Source organism: Penicillium longicatenatum (assembly GCF_028827895.1).
Source record: "Penicillium longicatenatum strain IBT 33135 chromosome Unknown contig_6_segment0_segment0, whole genome shotgun sequence".
Classification (NCBI taxonomy): domain Eukaryota; kingdom Fungi; phylum Ascomycota; class Eurotiomycetes; order Eurotiales; family Aspergillaceae; genus Penicillium; species Penicillium longicatenatum.
The window spans coordinates 2,606,029-2,624,678 of NW_026643123.1; the positions used below are offsets into that span (position 1 = coordinate 2,606,029).

The following is an 18,650-nucleotide window of genomic DNA, read 5'->3' on the forward strand; positions in this document are numbered from 1 at the left end:
GAGCCAGATGTAAAGTCCGGATGCAGATGCAGATGTGTGGTATAGAACGAAACAAAATCCAAATCCAAGATTCAGAACCCATTGAAAATGTAAGCGCGACAGATTTTTCCTTATGTAAATCCTTTTTTAAATCATGCGTGGCCCATTAAAGTCTGTAATGTATCACGCTCGGCTTGAATGTCAGCCTGTAGTCGGCGGGTCCGACGGAGGGCCTCGTCCCTGTAAGTGGATTGGTTAGTTTCAGTTCTCCGCAATCCCGAAACACGACCAGTCAAATAGATCTCGGAAAAAAATTGGAAAACATACCTGTCAGATTGGAGTTGGGCTACATCCACCTGTGCGCGATTCATTCGTCCTATTACTTCTTCCATCTCCATGTCTGCGTCACGGACAAGTCTTTCGAGATTCTTGACATGCTTCTCGAGGACTTCGACTTGAACAACCTCGATCAACGGGACGCCTTCGCCGCTGGTGGTCTTATCTAGACGTGGGGAACGAGTGCTGAAAGGGGCGTTCATGGGTCTTGGTGAGAGAGCTGCGGGGGTGCGTGACCCGGTCTTCATCCGTAGCAGTTGGGCATTGTGGCTTTCCTTCAACAGGCGAATTTCCTCTTCGTGTTTGCTCATCTCTTCTTCGGAGTGGTGTTGGGCGAACAGGAGGGAGTCTTCGTACTCCTTCATACGGTTTTGGAGATAATTGATGCGCTCAACAGAGAGGTGTTGGTCTTTCTCACCCTTATCAATGGCAGTTGCCAGACGGCTACGCAAAGAGGTGTTGATCTGCAATTGCTGTTGCACATCATAAGCCAGCTGCTCTGAGGCAGCTATTTCATCGGGCCCAGCGCTGGCCTCGACTTGCTGTCGGTCGGCCTGAAGCTGCTGGTACGCAGCCTCCAGAGACGACGAAGTTGCCATCACCTCAGCAAAGCTGTCTTGATCTGCGTCCAGCGCGTCAGAGGCACCCGTGTCGAGCTCCTGGAGCAGCACTCTCAAAGAGCTGGTCTCCTGCTCGGCACGATCAAGATCCATCTTCAGACCCGCCAGGTTCTTCTCACACTGCCACTTGCCATCCAGGGCATCTTCAGCACGCATGCGAAGGTGGTTCACCTCGTCCCGCAAGCTTAGCACGTCCCTCTCATACCCGGGCTTGCGGGGAGGGCCAGCCTGCTGGGCACGCTCCAGTTCCACCTCCATAACCCGGGCACGTTTCTCAAACTCACGCGCTTGCTGGGCATGGCGATCGAGAAGACTTCTTAATGTTCGGTGAAGGGCGTCACGCTGAGCTTCGATATCCTTCACTTTATCGACCAACGATCCCTCGCCTCCACTTTCCCGTTCATTTGGAGCCTTCACCGAGTTGGATCGTGACAATGACCCAGATCGTGCTAACCCGGTAGGCTTACGGGCAAGAGAGTTGGATCGTGAAAGTCCAAAAGCCGAGTTTCGCTTGCTCGCTCCGCCCTCTTCTTCCGCAATCGACGCAAATCGCCCACCATGTAGCTGTGCGAGAGATGCGTTTTCGACCTTGAGAGCTTCGATCTCTTCGACCAACCGCTGTGTTTGCTGCATATCCCGAGTTTCGACAGGAGCAGGAACAGGCGCAAGGGCAGGTGTTGCCTTATCCTCCCGAAGCAAATCCCTTTCGTTTCTTAATTGCTCTAGTTCCACACGCATGGCCGTCAACAAATCTTCAAAATTATCTTTTGACTGTCGCTCCTCGAGCAGCTTTCGGCGAGTATCTTCAAGGGCAGTTTCGAGTTCACGAGTCTTGGACGATAGATCGGACAGGTCGACTCGTTCACGGCGAAGCTAAATCTCCGTCAGTCACTTAGTCTTGATATAGTAAAGATTCATCTTACCTGCTGAACCTGATTCTCCAGAATTTGAACGTGCGACTCTGATGTGGTGCGCTTCAAGCGCTCTTCTTGCAGCTTCTGTGATAGCTGCACCTTCAACTGCGCACGTTCCTGCTCTGCAGCTCGGCGAATCTTGCCCATATCTTCTTCCAGACGGCTCACATCTGAGGTGATTCGAACTGAGCTAGTGCCCGAGTCCGAGAAATAATCACTTGTCCGACGATTGAACTCCGGCCCCTCAGACTGGAAACGCTCAATCAGATCCTCCAGCTCCATCTCTCGACGGATGGAGCCCGCCAACTCAGAGCTGATTTCACGTAATTCATTTTCTAAATCTGCAAACTTGGACGCATATATAACATCCTGGGCACTCATACCGCTAACCGAAGGTGTTCTAGCCGGAAGGCCATAGTGGTTGGATTTGGTATCATAAGGGGAGGGTGGTTTAATGGGAACGTTTGCCAGGGGAGGCATTGGTGAAGGCATGGGGGAGCGACCGCCGTCCGAGATCTCGGTGCTGGATGAATCGCCGCCGGGGGAGCTGGCAGTATTCCCTTTCCACCCAAAAAAGGAGCTGATTTTGTTGCCGGGGGTTTTGGGTTGTCGGGGATCCGGACCCATGGACAATGACCGCCGGTTGTCAATATCTATATGTAGAGGTGGCCGATTGATGGGTGGGTGCAAGGCCATACTCGAGACGCGCCGGTTGGTCGGGGGAGGGGAGGCCAGGACCGGTATAAAAGGCTCGCTCACTAGACGACTGTGGAGGGAGGATGGGGTTCCATTCGTGAACTGATGTTCGTATATTTCGTCAAAGTAGTCGTCGCCTTCTTCGGAGTCGTCGTCGTCCTCAACCACGGACCTCAGGAACGAGGCAGAGGCAGTACCAGACGTGTCGATGCGGAGAGGTTCCGACGAGTTGCGGCCGCGGGAGAATCTGGGGAAGTGCGACGTAGGTAAGTAATGAGGTCGGATTCTGGGGAAGCGTCGCAGCATGTAGAGGCCATGTCACACTATAGCCTGAAAGCTTCGATAGTGTTTTGTCTAGGTTGACAGGACTGGGGCTCCTTTTCTTTGTTTGGTCCACAGACAAAGAAAAGGGGAGGGCGCATTCGCACGTCGGGGAGGGGAGTGGCTCCACGCATACCTATTAGAATTCCTTGGCGATATAAAGGAGCCTTCCAGCGATGACAGGGAAGGTGGTCTGGCGCCAGGAGGGGGAATGGGGGTGGATATATCCTCGATAGACAGGGAGTTTAAACGGGGAGACGGGATGGCATGCTGCGGCAAAGGTTTCCTTCGCACAGGCTGAGACGATGGAGGGGAATATGAAGAACCGTCGGAGGAGACAGAAGGAGCGGGAGACCCGCGAGTATGGAGAGACGCCATGAAACCCTGGTCGTATCTAAAAAATAGCCATCGATCGACGGTCGCTCATGCCGATAGCACGGGTAGACAAGAGGCGCCAATTGAGACCAAAGAGGAAAGGATGTTATTAGGGGGGGGATTATGGGAGAGACAAGTGATAATCGTCCCAAAACCAATTAAAGAAATCTTAAAAAAAAAGGAGAAAGTCTACGACGACTTTTCCGTAGGAGGATGGATTGGCGCAAAAGGAAAAGTACGGGACGAGTAAGCGTGAGTGGGGTTCTGGTCTTTTGCAGGGGGTTAAGCGCCTCTGATGGAGTCTCCCATGCATGAATTCGATTGGTACAGGCCTACACAGTGTAACTGATAGCGCTGCCAAGGACCGCTCTGGCCGTGATCGACATTGGAAGTGTTTTTGGACTTTGTATAGTATCTGGTATATTCTGCTATTCTGCTATTCGAGATTAGTTTATGGTCACGATGTCCACGTTGGAGCTCGAAGCCTCCTGTATGTACAGACATCATCGCTGTACATGGTCTCGTAAAAATAGAACGAGATTCAATAGTTTATCAGCCAATGAGCCCCTTGAGTCGAGATCAAGGTCGAGGACACTCGGGACCCACGCTAGTTAGTTTGGCGCAATTCAGGGGTAAACGGGAGGTTGTACCTCCTAGGTACCTGCAGCATAATTAATATACTTTTTAATATACCTTTGCTCCCTTCCTTAATGCTTGAGGTACTTCAAGAATACGCCACTGTAGTTTAAGGGTTCCTAGGTTTCCACGCAAGGCTTCATCATGATGAACTCAGCCCAGAGTACGTGGCGAACGCACTTGCTTCGATTCACGATTCGTACTCTGGTACAAACTATGAGCAAGCACAATTATTTGTGGGTAATGAACCTAATCCGTACCTCCAGATTAAGGGGTTGTCCATATTCTACGTAAACCTCCGATCTGTGAATGTGTCGCCCCCAGTGGATCCCAGTGGAGTTCACAGCTTCTCTGGTCCTACGACGTACTTCTTCTACAACGCCCCCTTTTTTCGTGCCTCGCAGGAAATTCCTTTCCGGCCCGTGCATAGCCAAGTTCCAAGTTCAAGAACGTGCTTCCTGCATCCTCGCCGTACAGTAGTGTGCCGTGGCTCGTCACCAATCACAGGCCCGGGTTACCCCAACTCTGGCGTGTCGCCGGCACACTCGGACCAACGCGTGGCCGCTACTTGCTGTAACGGGAATGGTCACGGTGGTGTTCCTGCGCCTGTCACCTCAAGCGCTAACTCTCCAGTGTGCTTGCGCAATGGCCTGTTGTACCTGCACATCGCATCAAATTGCCCATTTGTTCAGCTGCCCTATCACCGTACGAGCCAAAGCTGACATTGTAACATCAGCTGCATTTCCACAGGATTATGCTGATCCAATTGATGATCATAAATTTACTTTTTTTTTTTCTTTTATCTAACCTTTGGCTAAAATTCATTTCCAATTCCAACCAACTGCAGTCTTAGCCCCAGCCCTCGACCCATTTTTGGGACTTAGGCTTGAGACATGGGGTACATTCATACCAGCGTCATTGTACAGCGAAATGTCTCGGCAACTCCTGAAACCATGTAGAACAGAAATCCTAATTCCACTCCTGGTGGAGTTCCTGACCGCGTCACAGTTCGAGACCGCGTTCGAGCTAAGGCCGCCAGGCTCTTTTCTTTTTCCTATTCTCTTCGTATATCCACTTTTTTTTTTTTCTTTCTTTTGCTCATTTGCGTTTTAGCGAGATGGGCCCGATCCATGTATCCACTTTTTGAAAAGACCTGACACCTTCAACGTAGCACGTAGCACGTAGTGATGAAAATGAATATGAGCTAGCAACTTCCTAGAGACAATCAAAGACCCGTCTGGGTGACACAGCGTCACCTAGCAGCCTGAGGAATTGCAGGTGAACGTGGTGGCTGGATCTGTTGTAGGGGTGGTGGCTGGCCAGGGTCTACGTAGGGCTGGTTTCAAGGGTCCCACCTCTGTCTTCCCCTATAATGTGGCTGCTATTGAGATAGTGACCAACCTCAGTCTCAAAATCCGGAGCCTTGAAAGGAGTTATCTATGTCACTACCCGGGGATTGACCTGCATCTCAACTGGTGTAGATGTACTATACGTTTGGATCTTCAAGCCTTGGTGACTGGTCGTGAGTCGAGTCAGATGTGTTGAGTATCGAGCCTGGCTTCGGAATTTGACCCCAAAGTAGCTATACCGATGCTACAAAGGTATGCTTTACAAACATTGGATAAATTGCCAGACGGCTGTGGAACTTTCTATATTAGAATACTGTAGTAGAGACCCTGAAGCAAACCGGTAACCATAACGTGAGCCTAAATCTGAACAACCTCCTTACCGCTCAGTATGTCCCCACTACATTGCGCTTTCGCCAATACGCCGATACGCTGCTTTGTTCTGTATCCATATTCTTAATATAGGTGACACTATCTTGACCTCTAGTCTCAAGTGCCGGCCTTATTGTTGCCAAAATATGCAATGTGGGTCTCATGTCTATTTATACTACGCCCTGAAGCAAACATTAAAGATGGCCCCTGGTGAATATATTGAAACCCCCTGTTAGCGCCCATCCGGTCTAGATCAGCCGAAAGTCATACAGGAGGGTTTCACCCAAGAGATGCGTTTAGGTGGGGAATGGCTCCTAGTCAGCTTGTCTATATAAAGAGACTGACGTACTGCACGTCCTCAGGTGGACCACCGAAATCATCTACATAATAGATATCCCTAATTTCGTACGCTCTGCTTGATACTTGTACTAAAGTTACACGTTGAAGATCTTTCACTTAGACTTTAGAAGCTTCAATGTTCCAAGCTCCTTGATCTGCTACTGATTCTGACTAGAGCTTTAATTCGTCTGAAATATGGCATATACAAAGAAAACCACGATGCCATAAAACGCCATGGGAATAATATGTACCCACAAGAAACCTTGCAGCTTATTGAAACCATCACTGGAGCAAGATAGAGTATAATATAATAGAACAAGAGAAGACCATCATCCTCAGCACCACCTAGAGAAACATTGCTCGTTGCACATGACACATATCAGGGACATTCCCTTGACACTAATAAGGAATGAAATCAAATTTCATACGATCTGAACCATGCGTTAGAAACGATAACAACCCTAGTTTGAATGGAAATGGAACATACCAAGAAAATGACTCCAGTCCTCATCCTCGCTGAGCTGATTCGCCCAATACTGCTCGAGGAACTTCAAAGACTGCAGCACATTCGGGATGCGCACGGTATCATGCAAAGATGTGAGTAGCCGCCGCACTGTATCTCGATCTTCGCCTCGTGCTTCACAGCCCGCAATAAATATCGGGGTCGTGAGCATAACCCATGGACTTAATCCAGAAGATGGACCAATCTGAGCCGTGCACTCCAAAATCCGCTGAACGGACTGCTGCACATAAGCCGAAGTAGTCGGCGTCTTGCGAAGTCGTCTATGAATTTGGATAAGAGCACTATGCTGGAATGCCTCGTTACAAAGCGCAAGTTGTTGTATACTCTCCGCTGTCAAGCCCTCCGCTACATCAGGATAAAGCGAGGGCTGTGAACTAGCGCCTCGGTCCATCAACTGTCGTACTGACATCTCTAGCAATGCAGCCTCGTCTTCAGCATTGCTATCAATCTCTCCCTCAACGAAGCCTTGCGCTCCCTTCTCGGCTTCAAGACTGCGCCAGGCTGCTGCGCCAATCTGGCGAAATACTGCTGCCAAATCGACCGTGAAGCCCCAGTAGTCATCCAGATAGTCTGGGGACTCTTGTTGACTGGTCATGTCGAATGGCGCGAAATCCGAATTATCACCGATTGGTGGGCCATTGCCAGTTAATGCTGTGAGTGATACGATCGACCAGTACCAGCGATCTAGATACCGGCGGAACCCGTTTGCAGAGGCAAGAGAGTTCTCTCCTCCGCTTCGATCTGTGGTCTTCATTAAGGCCCTCGCGCCTTCAATATGTGCCCTCCAAGAATTCGGGTTTATTGCGCCCGAGTGGATCTCTGCTAGGCAGAGTGTTCGTGCTGTCGCCACCAGCGCCTCCGACCCTTTGGCTGCAGGGTTTTGCAATTCTTTCCGAAAATGTTCCAGGCTGAGGGCCATATACCGGGCTATATCGGGTGCTGTTTTCACGCTCTCAGACTGATTATGTAGGGCTTGGAGATGTATCGCTGAAAGGGCAGTGGTGGCGTAGAGTAAAGATGGGGTCTGTAGAGCCATGGGCACAAGCATGCGGCAGATATCCTGCTGCATACCAGAATGACACGCGGTAATCTGGGACGCATCATTAATAAAATGGTGTAGCAATGCTCTCTGATCGGGCGAGAGGGACGAGAAGGGATCGACAGGTTGTGTCAAAGCGAGATCTGATGATGCGGCCTGAGCCGATTTGGACTTGGATTTGGTGGTGTAGATAAATTCTCCTGGTGAGTATTCTAGGATCTGGTCAGTGTGCAATTCTTCATAGGCCTAAAATTGTATCTTTCCTCCCAACATACCCAGTCTTTGCATGCCGCCGGTGCCTACGCAGGCACCGAATCGCGATCGTGAAAAAGCTCGGCCTCCCCACTGCAGCTGCATTGCATATTTGCACTGCACGCCTGCGGTCAAGCAGCGGCCGCATGTTGGTCTCTGCTCGTCACATTTTTGACGTCGTGCTTTACATCTTGTGCAACCGTTGAAGGATCTCGACATGGGTGCTGGGTGGAGTGGGAGGTGTGGTTCCTAGAGAATAATTTCTGCGGGGAAGTGCGAGATCTCCGGGACGCGCGTGTGGCAAAATCGGACGGTTTCCAAGGGACAGGTTCCTCAGGAGAGAGACGAGGTTGTTGGGGTCACATAAAGTTAAAATCTGTTTTCATGGAAATTATCGCGATTTCAAGGGCTTTGCCTTTGCGCAAGAGATGTGTTGAATAGCGGATCAATTCCTCGTGGGGGATCCACAGATCAGCGGGTTATCAGTCCAGAACTTGCCAATCAGATTGAAATATTGTAGAAGGAAACAACTTGCTCTGAGACAGGAGTATAATGTGCGCTATGGCAGGAATACGCAGTACATGCCAGAAAGAAAAAATGTATATGTTCATCTCACAGGTGGAGAAAGTTGGAGATCCCTAAAAGAAGACACAAAGCAAAAAACCCTTAACTCTCTACTCGAAGGTATATCGCAGCCACTCGCCGACGGCGCGCAAACTCTCCCATCGCACCGACTCGTCTTGGTCTGCCATCAACTCCATCACTCGAGCCTTCAGACCAAGGCGTTCCAGTTGTGTACGCTTTTCAGGAAGCTCCTTTACCAAGTGCCCCACGTCATTACAGGCAATGGCCAAGACTTGCTTGTCATTCTCCCAGCTTTGAGACATAATCTCAGCGAGCTTCTTAGGCAGTGCCGCGTTGGACTCCTCCAAGATCCGACGGGCATTTTCTTTCCAGAAAGTGGGGTTCTTGTGCGGGGGCGACCAGCGCAAGTGACCGGACTGGATTTCGGCCGCGTATTCATCGAATGTAGTCTGGGTTTTGGTGTACTCGTCCAGCATAGCAGACAAAGCTTGGAGGTCCTCGACAAGATCCTCGTCGGTCAAATGACGTCCAGATAGTTTGGTAAGTTGAACGGGGAGGCGAACAAAGACGGCAGCAGGGAGCAAGGTGGTACGGTTATTGGAGAGGAGGTTGAGCAGGGTTGCAAGAAGCAGTCGGATAGTCTTCTCCTTTTGGGAGATAACCAGGAGTTGTGTGTAGAGCTGAATGATCTCGTAGCTCCTAGACAGGGTAAGCAGATGGTCACTTGGGTCGACCTGGAAGAGGTTCTTGTTCTTGGTACTTACTCTTGCAATTCCTCACCGACCAGTTCACTCTCAAAAGTAAGCTGCCACACTACAAGAAGTACCCGGTAAAGCAGTTGGAGACCAACACCTCCTGCCAAACCAGAGTCAGTGCCACGTGTACTGGTTCCTGCAGAAACATTTTCCTTGATGCCCGCTGCGGTACGGAGAGTATCAATCAGGGGCTCCAACGTTTCCTTCCGATGGTTCCAGAAGATCTCGCGCGAACGTTTCTTCCTGAGCAGCTCCGAGAATCCCTGAACACCAATATCCTGCAGCCCGCTGTCTTGGTTCTTGGTCAGAGTAGAGAGGTAGAGGTATAGCTGCGGAAGAGCCTCATCATCGCGGGAGGCGGGTTTAGATGAGCTAATAAGACTGTGCGACACGAGAGCCGTGAGGAAAGTGGATGTGAGCAGCGGGATAGGGTCCTCGGCATTGGATGATTGATGCAAGAACGGTAGGAACGGCTTGTACGGTTCAGGGTGGGAAACGAGCGCATCGGCCAGCGAGGGAACGTCTGTATAAATTCCATGTATCAGCAAGCCTGCCAGGTCATTGCAATCCTCGAATCGGCTACATACCCTGAATCAGATCCGAAGCCAGCACCAATATGTACTGCACAATATCTGTCCTGCGGGATGCAGACTCCAGCACACTCTTGCCTTGTGAACCACCAGCAAGCAAGCTCGTGTAGCCGTCAAGGTCTGCCTCTATTGTCTGCTTGCGCTGCTCTTTGCGCACCTTGTCCACGGCCTTAATCTTCTTCAGGTGGTCATCGGTGATGTTGCCCGCTCGGACTGCACCCTCCCAAGGAATTGGCCGAGCCCTAATGTTGTTTTGAAGAGAGCTAAGGTAGGTGGGTGGATCCAACGACATGATGAAGTGTCCCCAGAGAAAGAGGTGGAAACCGGGGTAGATATTGAAGGAGGGGGAGGTTAATTAAGGTCGGAGGAGGGAGAAGCTTGGGGAGATGACGGAAGCTTCTTGCCAAGACCAACGTCCATCCCAACCGATCGGAGTGTATCGTTTCATCTTTGCGAGCCTTCCTCTTCCTCTCCCTCTCTTCCCTGGTATTGCCTTGAGATTATGCAACAATGGCCATATAATTGACGCGAGACTGATTTCTATTGTTCTCTCTGACCTGTACGCCTTGTGCGACGTCTATTTAGCAACGTGGTCGTTGCCTTGTACTTCAAGTTTGGCCTCGAAGCCTACGCCAAGTCCTTCGTTTCCCAGCCCTTAGCCTGTTGCCTAGCTCTCTTTCAAGGAGCCAATCCTCCCATCATCGATTCATCACTCTACCTATTTTCTCGAATGCAACGAGCCGTCGTCCAAGCGCAGCCCCCACCGAACTCATGCAAATTGAACATAAGGCGTCTAGAGCCCAGTAACACGAGTCGCATCGCATAGCGTGCCTGATACAATGTCGCAGGATTCACAGAATCCGTCCAAGCCAAAATGGGGAGTGGGATCGTTTTTCCAACAGGCGGTCGCTGGTGTCGAATCTCGGTTGGACCACATTCTGTTGGACGAGGAGGAGAGACAGAAAAATGCGGCTGCGAACGCGAAGCCTCAGGAGAACGAGACCAAGAATACGCCATTAACAAGGTCTCCAGCTGGCTGTAGGGAATTCTGGATTACAATTGGACTAGAGCCTGGCTAATGCAACCTTCTAGCGATTTCTCGTAGCTCCTCAAATGCGCGAAGGAATGATCGGCTCCAAGAGCGCCTGGCGCGTGCCATGGTGAAATCAAATACGACAAATCGCAACACACAGTCTTCGCCGAGTCGCTCTTCACCAGCTGCTAGCCCACGGCCGAGCAATGATGCGCGACGGAGTATGGACGTCGATTCCACTCTAGCATCCTCTACGGAGATTCCTGATGCTCTCAAGAGCCCATCGCATATCGAAGCCGGGACCGAATTGGAACCAACTTCGCCCAGGCCTAGCCATGACTCTGGAACATCGATACGGAATTCTGCAGAAATGAGTGTTTCCGAATCACTGCTACGAGATCCGGACGACCTGGGAGAGCGACCAGGCAATTTGGAAAGTAGCAACGAGGAAACTTTAGAGACTCAGGTAACGGAAGATTCCGTGCCTCGTGCCTCAGTAGACAGCACACGGATAAGCGTGGACTTGCCGGCGGACAATGACCCCAACGACGGGAAAACGGCCGAATCCGAGAGACAAGAGGAAATTCACGAATATATCGAACGCATCGACGCACTACAATCAAAACTCAAATACCTCGCCAAGGAAGCTGCCGAATCAGCCAAGAATGCAGCTGCCAGCGCATCACCAGGAAGTGCGAAGAAACAGCTGCTAGAAAAGGACGAAAAGATTGCATTGCTTCTGGAGGAGGGCCAGAAACTTTCAAAGTCCGAGATGGACCATCGCACCGTCATCAAGAAGCTTCGTCAACAGCTTGCTGACAATGCCAAAAGTCAGACAGAAATGAAGAAAAAGAACGAGAAACTGGAACGGGATTTTGCCAACTCAGAAGCGAGAGCGAAACGAGCCGAGGCTGCAGAAAAGAGGGCAACTGAGTCTTTGTCATCGCAGGCAAAAACCACCAAAGACTTTGATGCCGTGTCGAATGAGCGGAATGCCCTGAACCAGACTGTCTCTGAAATGAAGGCACAGTTGAGTCGAGCTCTTGCACGTGCCGAGGCTGCTGAGGCCAAGGCTCATTCAGATGCGTTGGAACAAGAGAAGCGCAAAGTTGATGAGTTAGAAGAGGAGCTGGCAAACACAAAGATCGAACGCGATATCAACGAGGAGAAGGGGAAGAAGGAGATTGCTGAATTGCAGGAGAAGCTTGACCAGGAGAGAGATCGCGCACGTATGCTTGAGGCAGAGTTGAAGGGTGAACAGTCAGTCCTGGAAAGCAAGATGGAGAGCCTTCGAACTCGGGCAGAAGAAGCGTCGTCTGGTGCAACTGGGGAGACCCAGGCCAAGCTTCTGCGACAGATTGAGACCCTACAGACCCAATATTCGGTCGCCAGCGAGAATTGGCATAGTTTGGAAGGTTCCTTGCTTTCTCGATTAGCCAATGTTGAGAAAGAACGAGATGATCTTAGCCGAAAAGAAGGTGATCTTAGGAAGAAGATTCGGGAGCTGGTAAGCAATCCTTATCTACTGTTAGTGTACGATCCTATTCTAATAATCTTTTAGAATCTCAAGACCAAGAAGCTGGAAGAGGAAATCGAGACTGCCAGAGAGGCCGAGCAAGAGGTGGAGAACAAACTTGAAGAGCGCATGGAAGAAATGCAGAAAATGCAACAGAAGCTGGACAAAGCAGTCGAAGATTTTACAACCACCCAAAAAGACCTCGTGGAGCAAAAGAAGGCCTGTGATGCCTCATGGGCACAGAAATTGGACGAGGAGCGAACCAAATGGCGGGAGCAAATGAACAACCTGCAGCAATCTCGCGGTGTCTCCCCCGTCCAGTCTTTACGGCGATCGAGTAATCTAGACACCGTTCCATCAGGTCTATATGACTATCGTCCTTCTAGCCGTCGCTCGTCCACCATGCCCACAGCCTCGCCTGACATTGGCACGCCGCCGCGCCAGAACTCCTACCCAGCATCAATTAATCAAGGAACGCTCTCCCCTCCCCCTATCAACACCAGCACCATCATGGAGACTCCTTCAATTACATTTGAGCCGGACGAGTTTTTCGGCTCTGCCACACCGGCTACTCCATCCATGTATGGCGGTACACAGGCCCTACCATCACGCGGTATCAACGATATAATTTCGGAGTCAACTGTGGGCGCTGGCCCATCAGTGCAGCTAGTCGAACGCATGAGCGCTACCGTTCGTCGCCTAGAAAGTGAACGTGCCGGGTCCAAGGACGAGCTGGCGCGTGTCACCGCCCAGCGCGATGAATCCAGACAGCAAGTCGTGGATCTCATGCGCGAGCTAGAGGAAAAGAAAACCTCAGACTCCCGCGTGGAGGAACTTACCGCCAGACTTGCGGATATCGACCAGCGATATCAGACTACCCTCGAGATGCTGGGTGAAAAGAGCGAACAAGTCGAAGAACTTGAAGCTGATATTGCTGACTTGAAGAAGATCTATCGCGAATTGGTGGATAGCACTATGAAATGAGAAGGAAAGGACTAGTCTCATGCGTCCTGGCTTTCCCCCTTGAGACTTAATGAGCATGAGTCACAGCTGGATGGCTGAGAATATTTGTATATAGACATCCCTCGTGTAGGAGCCGTTGACCAAGGGTGTTGCTTCATATTTTGATGGACACCTTGCAGACTACCTAGAAATACCAAGTACTGTGAGAAAAAATGAGTATGTTTCAGCATTTACGAACCCCGGAGTTAAATTAAATCCGTTCCACTAGCTGCATGATGCATCCTGACTCCCGCCGTTTAATCTCTTCACTGCATGCACACTACAGTAATATTATAAAAAAAAAAGCATGGTCTTCCCAAGCCCTGGCTGCCTTACATGTAAAAAGCGGCGTGTCAAGGTATACTTCGTCCCTAATGTCCGACCTGCATGACCTAATCCCTTCAGTGTGATTCTTCCCGACCCAGCTGCGGTCGATGTCATAAAGCAAAACGAAATTGTGCCTGGGAATCAGAGAAATCAGAAGCTTGGCCATTCAAGAATGAGAATGCATTTGCAAAAGGCAAACCACGGCGCCCTCGCGCCCACAATAGCAGCCCGTCTTCGCAAGACCTGATGGTTAATCAACCATCTCCAATGGGCACGTCTCTATCTTTGCCTCTCGAAGTCTATGCCTTGAATTACTGGAAGGTGAACTTTACGTCTTGGCCTAGTGGCCTACAAGAAATTGAGAGCGAGTTTGGTGGATCCGCACTCCGCCTTTTGGACCATTGCCATCCACGCTCCGCGCTTCGTCTCTCCGTTTCTGCTTTTGCGTTGGCAAAGTTTGGGCAAGCGATGCGCTCGGATAAAGCCATAAAAAGCGCCGAAATGCTCTACGGGAGAAGCATCAAGTGTATGCAGGTGGAAATAGCTTGCTTGTCGAATGAGACGATTGATCAGCTGCTTGTTGCTACGTTGCTGATGGGTGTCTATGATGTGTGTTCGAATATGACTTTAGACTCTGTGGATTTTGGCTAAAATGTTTAGAATATCACGGTTCCAAATAGAGGGGATGTTGGTGTTGGCACTCCCCCGTCTACTCACAGGTCTGCAATGAGGGGTGAATCCAGCTTCCTGCCTGGTGTCAGTCATTGCCGAGGGACAGCGGGTCTTTTGCAGATTCGACAGCAGCAAGGATGGGGCTCGAGCTCTGGCCTTGATCGAGTCGCTCGACGGCCAATCGTGAGTACAATTCCACAAACTTTATTGAAGAATAATCCGTTGACATGTCTTCTTAGGTGCGATCATGCCTATTCCGAGGGGTTCCAGCCCCTGATTGGCTCCAAGAAGATGCAGAAAGAATTGAGCCTGATGATCCAGTGGTTGTGCTTGATGATCTTTACACTCGGCTCACTATTCTACGGTCAAAATGCTTACAACTTCGCTACCAATGCGACAGCCCGGTCATATCTCAGCTTCAAATCCTAGTTACCGAGGCTGAAGAATTGGCTTTTGCATTTGAATTTTGGGAATACATTTTACCCGACGAGTGGAGGGTTTCCATTTATTCTCCTCAAGATATCGGGGTGCCCAGGTCTCATCTTCTATACGAAGGCTCTGCCCACATCTACTCGACATTTGACCACGCAACTATTTGGAATCGACACCGTGCCGGCCGGTTGATTGTTGTCAGTACTTTCCTGCGGCTGCTCTTCAATTTGGCAAGTATGTCACCTCAAAGTGACTTCATTACACAAATTCAAAAGTGCAAATCTACCATTGACTGTTTGGCTACCGATATATGCTACAGCGTCGAGTCCTTCTTCAATCCAGTCACCAGCATCATGATTGAAAGAGACCGGCACCATGCCAATAATGGCCTTGATAGTGAAGTATCCCCAATGGCGGCTACTTTGTTAGCTTGGCCACTGACAATTGCCATCGGTATAGAATTTGTTCCTCAGAAACAAAAGTGTTGGCTGCGCAAAAAGCTAGAGGCTGTATCAGTAGCCCTAGGTACTGACTTATTGAAATACTGTACAGAGGATAGTCTTGTAATTTAGTTTGTGATGGAGAAATATAGACTTCAAGGCCCAGGCTCCACCGTGCCTGAGATAAGTGGGCCTCGTGCGCAAGGGGTTCATCTGGCTATCCAATCAAACGACATCACTAAATCCACTTGTTGGACCCCGAAGCTCCCACATATTATATCTCGCAACCACCAGCGTGGGCGAGCGACACATTCAATCAGTACTAAGTCTATCCAGAAAATGGCGTACGACACTCATGGGGTCCTTTGGGATACTGATGATGAAAATGCGTCTCTGCTCCCAGGCAAGAATCTGATGGCTACCAGAGCTGTCTGTTCACCCGTTGTTCCTCCCTTGGAAGAATCCGAGATGAATTTCCAATCAGGGTTCGACCATATTCCATCCTTCTTGAACGATTATTTTGAACTAATTGACAGATTGCAATTCCTTAAAGTTCCCATTGCAAGTTTCACTGGATTCCCAAGACGTTTCTAGAATCCTCAGCCCACTTCTCCTCGCGCGGGCAGCCTACATGGCAGAAACAGGCCTCTTCAAACAGAATGACATCATACTTGGATCTGAGTATCTACACAGTAAAGTTATTGTCACAGATCAAGACCACTGTGAAAGGCTGAGTAAGAGCTTTGGTGCGCGGGCACATGTACCAGCGAGTCCGAAGATCCGGAGCAGCATCTCTCATTCCTCGAGCGAGACCTCCCGAGCTCTTAGCATAAACTACAGGTATGACCATCATTGAGCACAGTTGATGCGCACTCTAATCATAATTTTCCTGCTAATATATTTCAGGGTGATGTATGTTTTAGCCGGAGGTTTGTTGGCGCGGTGCATATCCAGGCTGGCCGGCTACAGCATGTGCAACGAAATTGGCCAGGCGGTTGCCTCTGTTCTAGCTATAATTTTCACTGCCGTGTCTGACTATTATGGTGGCCAGCCCCAGCCCGCACCCAAGTCCCAGGCTCAATCCAGTCCCCAGTCCCCCAGCTTCAACAGCTACCAAGATATGTTTGTTGCTGCAATGGAGGATCATGGCCTCCAATATGCGGATATCCTGCCAGGCATTCCTACCCACGGGATTAAAAAGCGCCGCAATGGAGAACCCGAACTTTTGGAACGATTCCTGATCAGGGGGTTCCTCCACATACATTATCCCGTAAAGAGCGCCTTCCAAGTGAACTACTATAGCAATGATAGCGTTGTCGTTAATTCTTCACTTGGGGCAGTGGAGGATTTGATATCCGGATTGGGAGAAAGATATGATAACCCCGGCCTCAAGGTGACCTGCAGCATGGAAAGGTATAACGAACGGGACCTTTACGAGAGAGATTATCACCCTTTGGTAGGCATGACTTCTGACATTGCTGGCTACTGGGCTGGATCTGGTACAACCGTTAGCAGGCCAGAATATACTGGGTATGATTCAGAGGCGGAGGAGGAGGATATGATTGATTTCTACTTTGAAATTATCCCGTGGATCTGACAATTGAGGGTATACTCCTGTCATTCATCATCTTGCACGATACTAGCAATGGTCAAAAGTCATAGGATAAAAATAAAGTATGGGCATCTACATTAAAACATCTCGCAGTCTGCGGTAGTTGAACACTGCATTGACGGTATTAGGCGAAATGTAGTATTTGACGTTGGAGTAACAATATTATAAACCTTGAAAGTATATACTCAGGTATTTCCTTGCATACACTCGGTTTTAGTACCAATGTGAAGGCGATTCAAAGGTAATCCCCACGGGGTTGGCGCGTTTTCTTACCTAGATCCGGCTCAAATGAAGCGTTATGCATGTTGACTTGGATCAAGCGAGATCATATGCTCATGAACATGAGGCAAAGCGGAATTTTGTTCAAATTGAAATTACTATATGACACCATATATAATTAGTGTGGTGTCGGACTAATGATCTCAAGGATTCCCTTCAGAAAACCAACGTAGAGCCAATCAAGAAAAGATACAAATGTGGAGACCTTATCTGTTTGTTTGGTTTGCATCACGTTATCGCCGTTGTTGCGTGCAACAGCTGTCACTTCGCGATGCCTTGCATAACTTTTCTCTGATGAAATCCTAAGTTTCCACTCTTTCGGAGCTTTTGAGAAATACATCTCTTATATCCGCTCAATTTGATCGCTTCACCGGCATTAACACGGAACAAGGAGAAATATCTAGCCGGGAACCGCCACCCCAAACAAAGCCGCTTTCAAAGATTGGATTCAAGTCGGAGCAAATTTCCAAAGAGTGAACTGGACAAACAGTCCTTCTCTTTCCCGCCTCCAACTGCGCATATCCAGTCCAGAAATCTGCCACCTTTAAGGACGATACGAAGCCATGGATTTCCTTCCAGGTATGTGCGACTTCTTATCTCTAGCTTGCTCGCAGGCAGTTGTTTGTAAACAACTCCTCAGTTCTTTTCTTGCTCGGGCAGCGCAAAAAAAAGCATCTGCTAATCCAAAAATCCAATCTACAGAAAACATTCAAACATTTCTCCAACACCCAACAGTTTCATTTCTTCGCACCACAACTCAGAGCCAGGTAACAACACAGCTTGCCAACCTGCGCTCAGCCTATGTCCAGCCCTACATCATTGAACCGCTTTCGACTTTCCTCACCTCCACAAGCACTGCCGCAATGCCCGACCTTATCTCCGTGTTCTTGCTAGTGGTCATCTTGTTTATTTCGCTCAAGATCCTCGACTATGCGCGCCGCCTTGTCATGTTTTGGGTGATGCTGGCTTTCCGATTAGTCTTCTGGGGTTCTCTGGTTGGGCTTGGCTTCTACGTGTATCAGGTGGGCGTGGAAAATGCCGGAAGGGATCTCGGTTGGCTGTGGGGCGTTGCAATGGGCTTTGTGGAGGATTTCCAGAAGAGTGGGAGTGCTGCTGGGGGCTGGGTGCCTGGGTCAGGCTCAGAATCGGGGAAACGAGGAACTCGTGGGGGCTGGAGGTAAAAGAAAGATGGCATAAGTGAAGGATTCTCCGATACTTTGGTTAGTACTTTTGGACAAGATATATTGCCTCTGGGGGGTGTACGGGGTTTCTGTTTGTTTGGGAATTATCATCATTCGTGAGCTTTCTTTATTGGTTTTAGCGTATTATTAAGTGATCATGTCGATATTTTTTTCTATTCCTCCTGAACGAGGGGACCTCCGAACAGTGGGACTCTGATGTGGCGCTTGGTGTGGTGCTGTATGTGGTGCTGGTGGGGTCTCTTGTCTTCCTCCACACGCCCCGCGCCCGGGCGTTTGTACACCACGTTCTCACCATCAAGTCAGATATTCCGTTGTCGCTTGAGTAAATGACCGTAATCAATTTCACCGAATCCTCGGAGTTCGGTTCACAGTAGTATAAGGCGACAAATAAGCGCCGATGGGGCTCGGAGGGTAGGGATTACTTCGTCCGGTCTCGGGATTACATGGCGTCCGTAAA

The 18,650-nt window shown here is 49.7% G+C and overlaps 6 protein-coding genes across 6 annotated transcripts; 3 read left to right on the plus strand and 3 right to left on the minus strand.

Moving 5' to 3' along the window:
* Positions 1 to 131: 131 nt before the first annotated feature.
* Positions 132 to 3,244, minus strand: N7484_009155 (uncharacterized protein; the record flags this gene model as incomplete). The annotated part of the gene is made up of 4 exons (XM_057119542.1): positions 132 to 219; positions 307 to 1,808; positions 1,859 to 2,831; positions 3,003 to 3,244. The coding sequence occupies 4 exons, from the start codon at positions 3,242 to 3,244 to the stop codon at positions 132 to 134; spliced, it is 2,805 nt and encodes a 934-aa protein (XP_056969097.1).
* A 3,089-nt stretch (positions 3,245 to 6,333) lies between these two features.
* On the minus strand, positions 6,334 to 7,853 carry N7484_009156 (fungal specific transcription factor domain-containing protein; the record flags this gene model as incomplete). The annotated part of the gene is made up of 3 exons (XM_057119543.1): positions 6,334 to 6,365; positions 6,422 to 7,708; positions 7,772 to 7,853. The coding sequence occupies 3 exons, from the start codon at positions 7,851 to 7,853 to the stop codon at positions 6,334 to 6,336; spliced, it is 1,401 nt and encodes a 466-aa protein (XP_056969098.1).
* Positions 7,854 to 8,422: 569 nt separating this feature from the next.
* Positions 8,423 to 9,970, minus strand: N7484_009157 (H(+)-transporting V1 sector ATPase subunit H; the record flags this gene model as incomplete). Its single annotated transcript, XM_057119544.1, has 3 exons — positions 8,423 to 9,032; positions 9,098 to 9,611; positions 9,676 to 9,970. 3 exons carry the CDS (start codon positions 9,968 to 9,970, stop codon positions 8,423 to 8,425), a joined length of 1,419 nt encoding a protein of 472 aa, XP_056969099.1.
* Positions 9,971 to 10,517: 547 nt separating this feature from the next.
* N7484_009158 (M protein repeat protein) lies at positions 10,518 to 13,211 on the plus strand (the record flags this gene model as incomplete). The annotated part of the gene is made up of 3 exons (XM_057119545.1): positions 10,518 to 10,716; positions 10,771 to 12,218; positions 12,273 to 13,211. 3 exons carry the CDS (start codon positions 10,518 to 10,520, stop codon positions 13,209 to 13,211), a joined length of 2,586 nt encoding a protein of 861 aa, XP_056969100.1.
* Positions 13,212 to 13,823: 612 nt separating this feature from the next.
* On the plus strand, positions 13,824 to 16,697 carry N7484_009159 (uncharacterized protein; the record flags this gene model as incomplete). The annotated part of the gene is made up of 6 exons (XM_057119546.1): positions 13,824 to 14,165; positions 14,217 to 14,411; positions 14,468 to 15,061; positions 15,437 to 15,585; positions 15,695 to 15,940; positions 16,007 to 16,697. 6 exons carry the CDS (start codon positions 13,824 to 13,826, stop codon positions 16,695 to 16,697), a joined length of 2,217 nt encoding a protein of 738 aa, XP_056969101.1.
* An 857-nt stretch (positions 16,698 to 17,554) lies between these two features.
* On the plus strand, positions 17,555 to 18,172 carry N7484_009160 (Apq12 family protein; the record flags this gene model as incomplete). Its single annotated transcript, XM_057119547.1, has 2 exons — positions 17,555 to 17,570; positions 17,694 to 18,172. 2 exons carry the CDS (start codon positions 17,555 to 17,557, stop codon positions 18,170 to 18,172), a joined length of 495 nt encoding a protein of 164 aa, XP_056969102.1.
* Between the last annotated feature and the right edge of the window lie 478 nt (positions 18,173 to 18,650).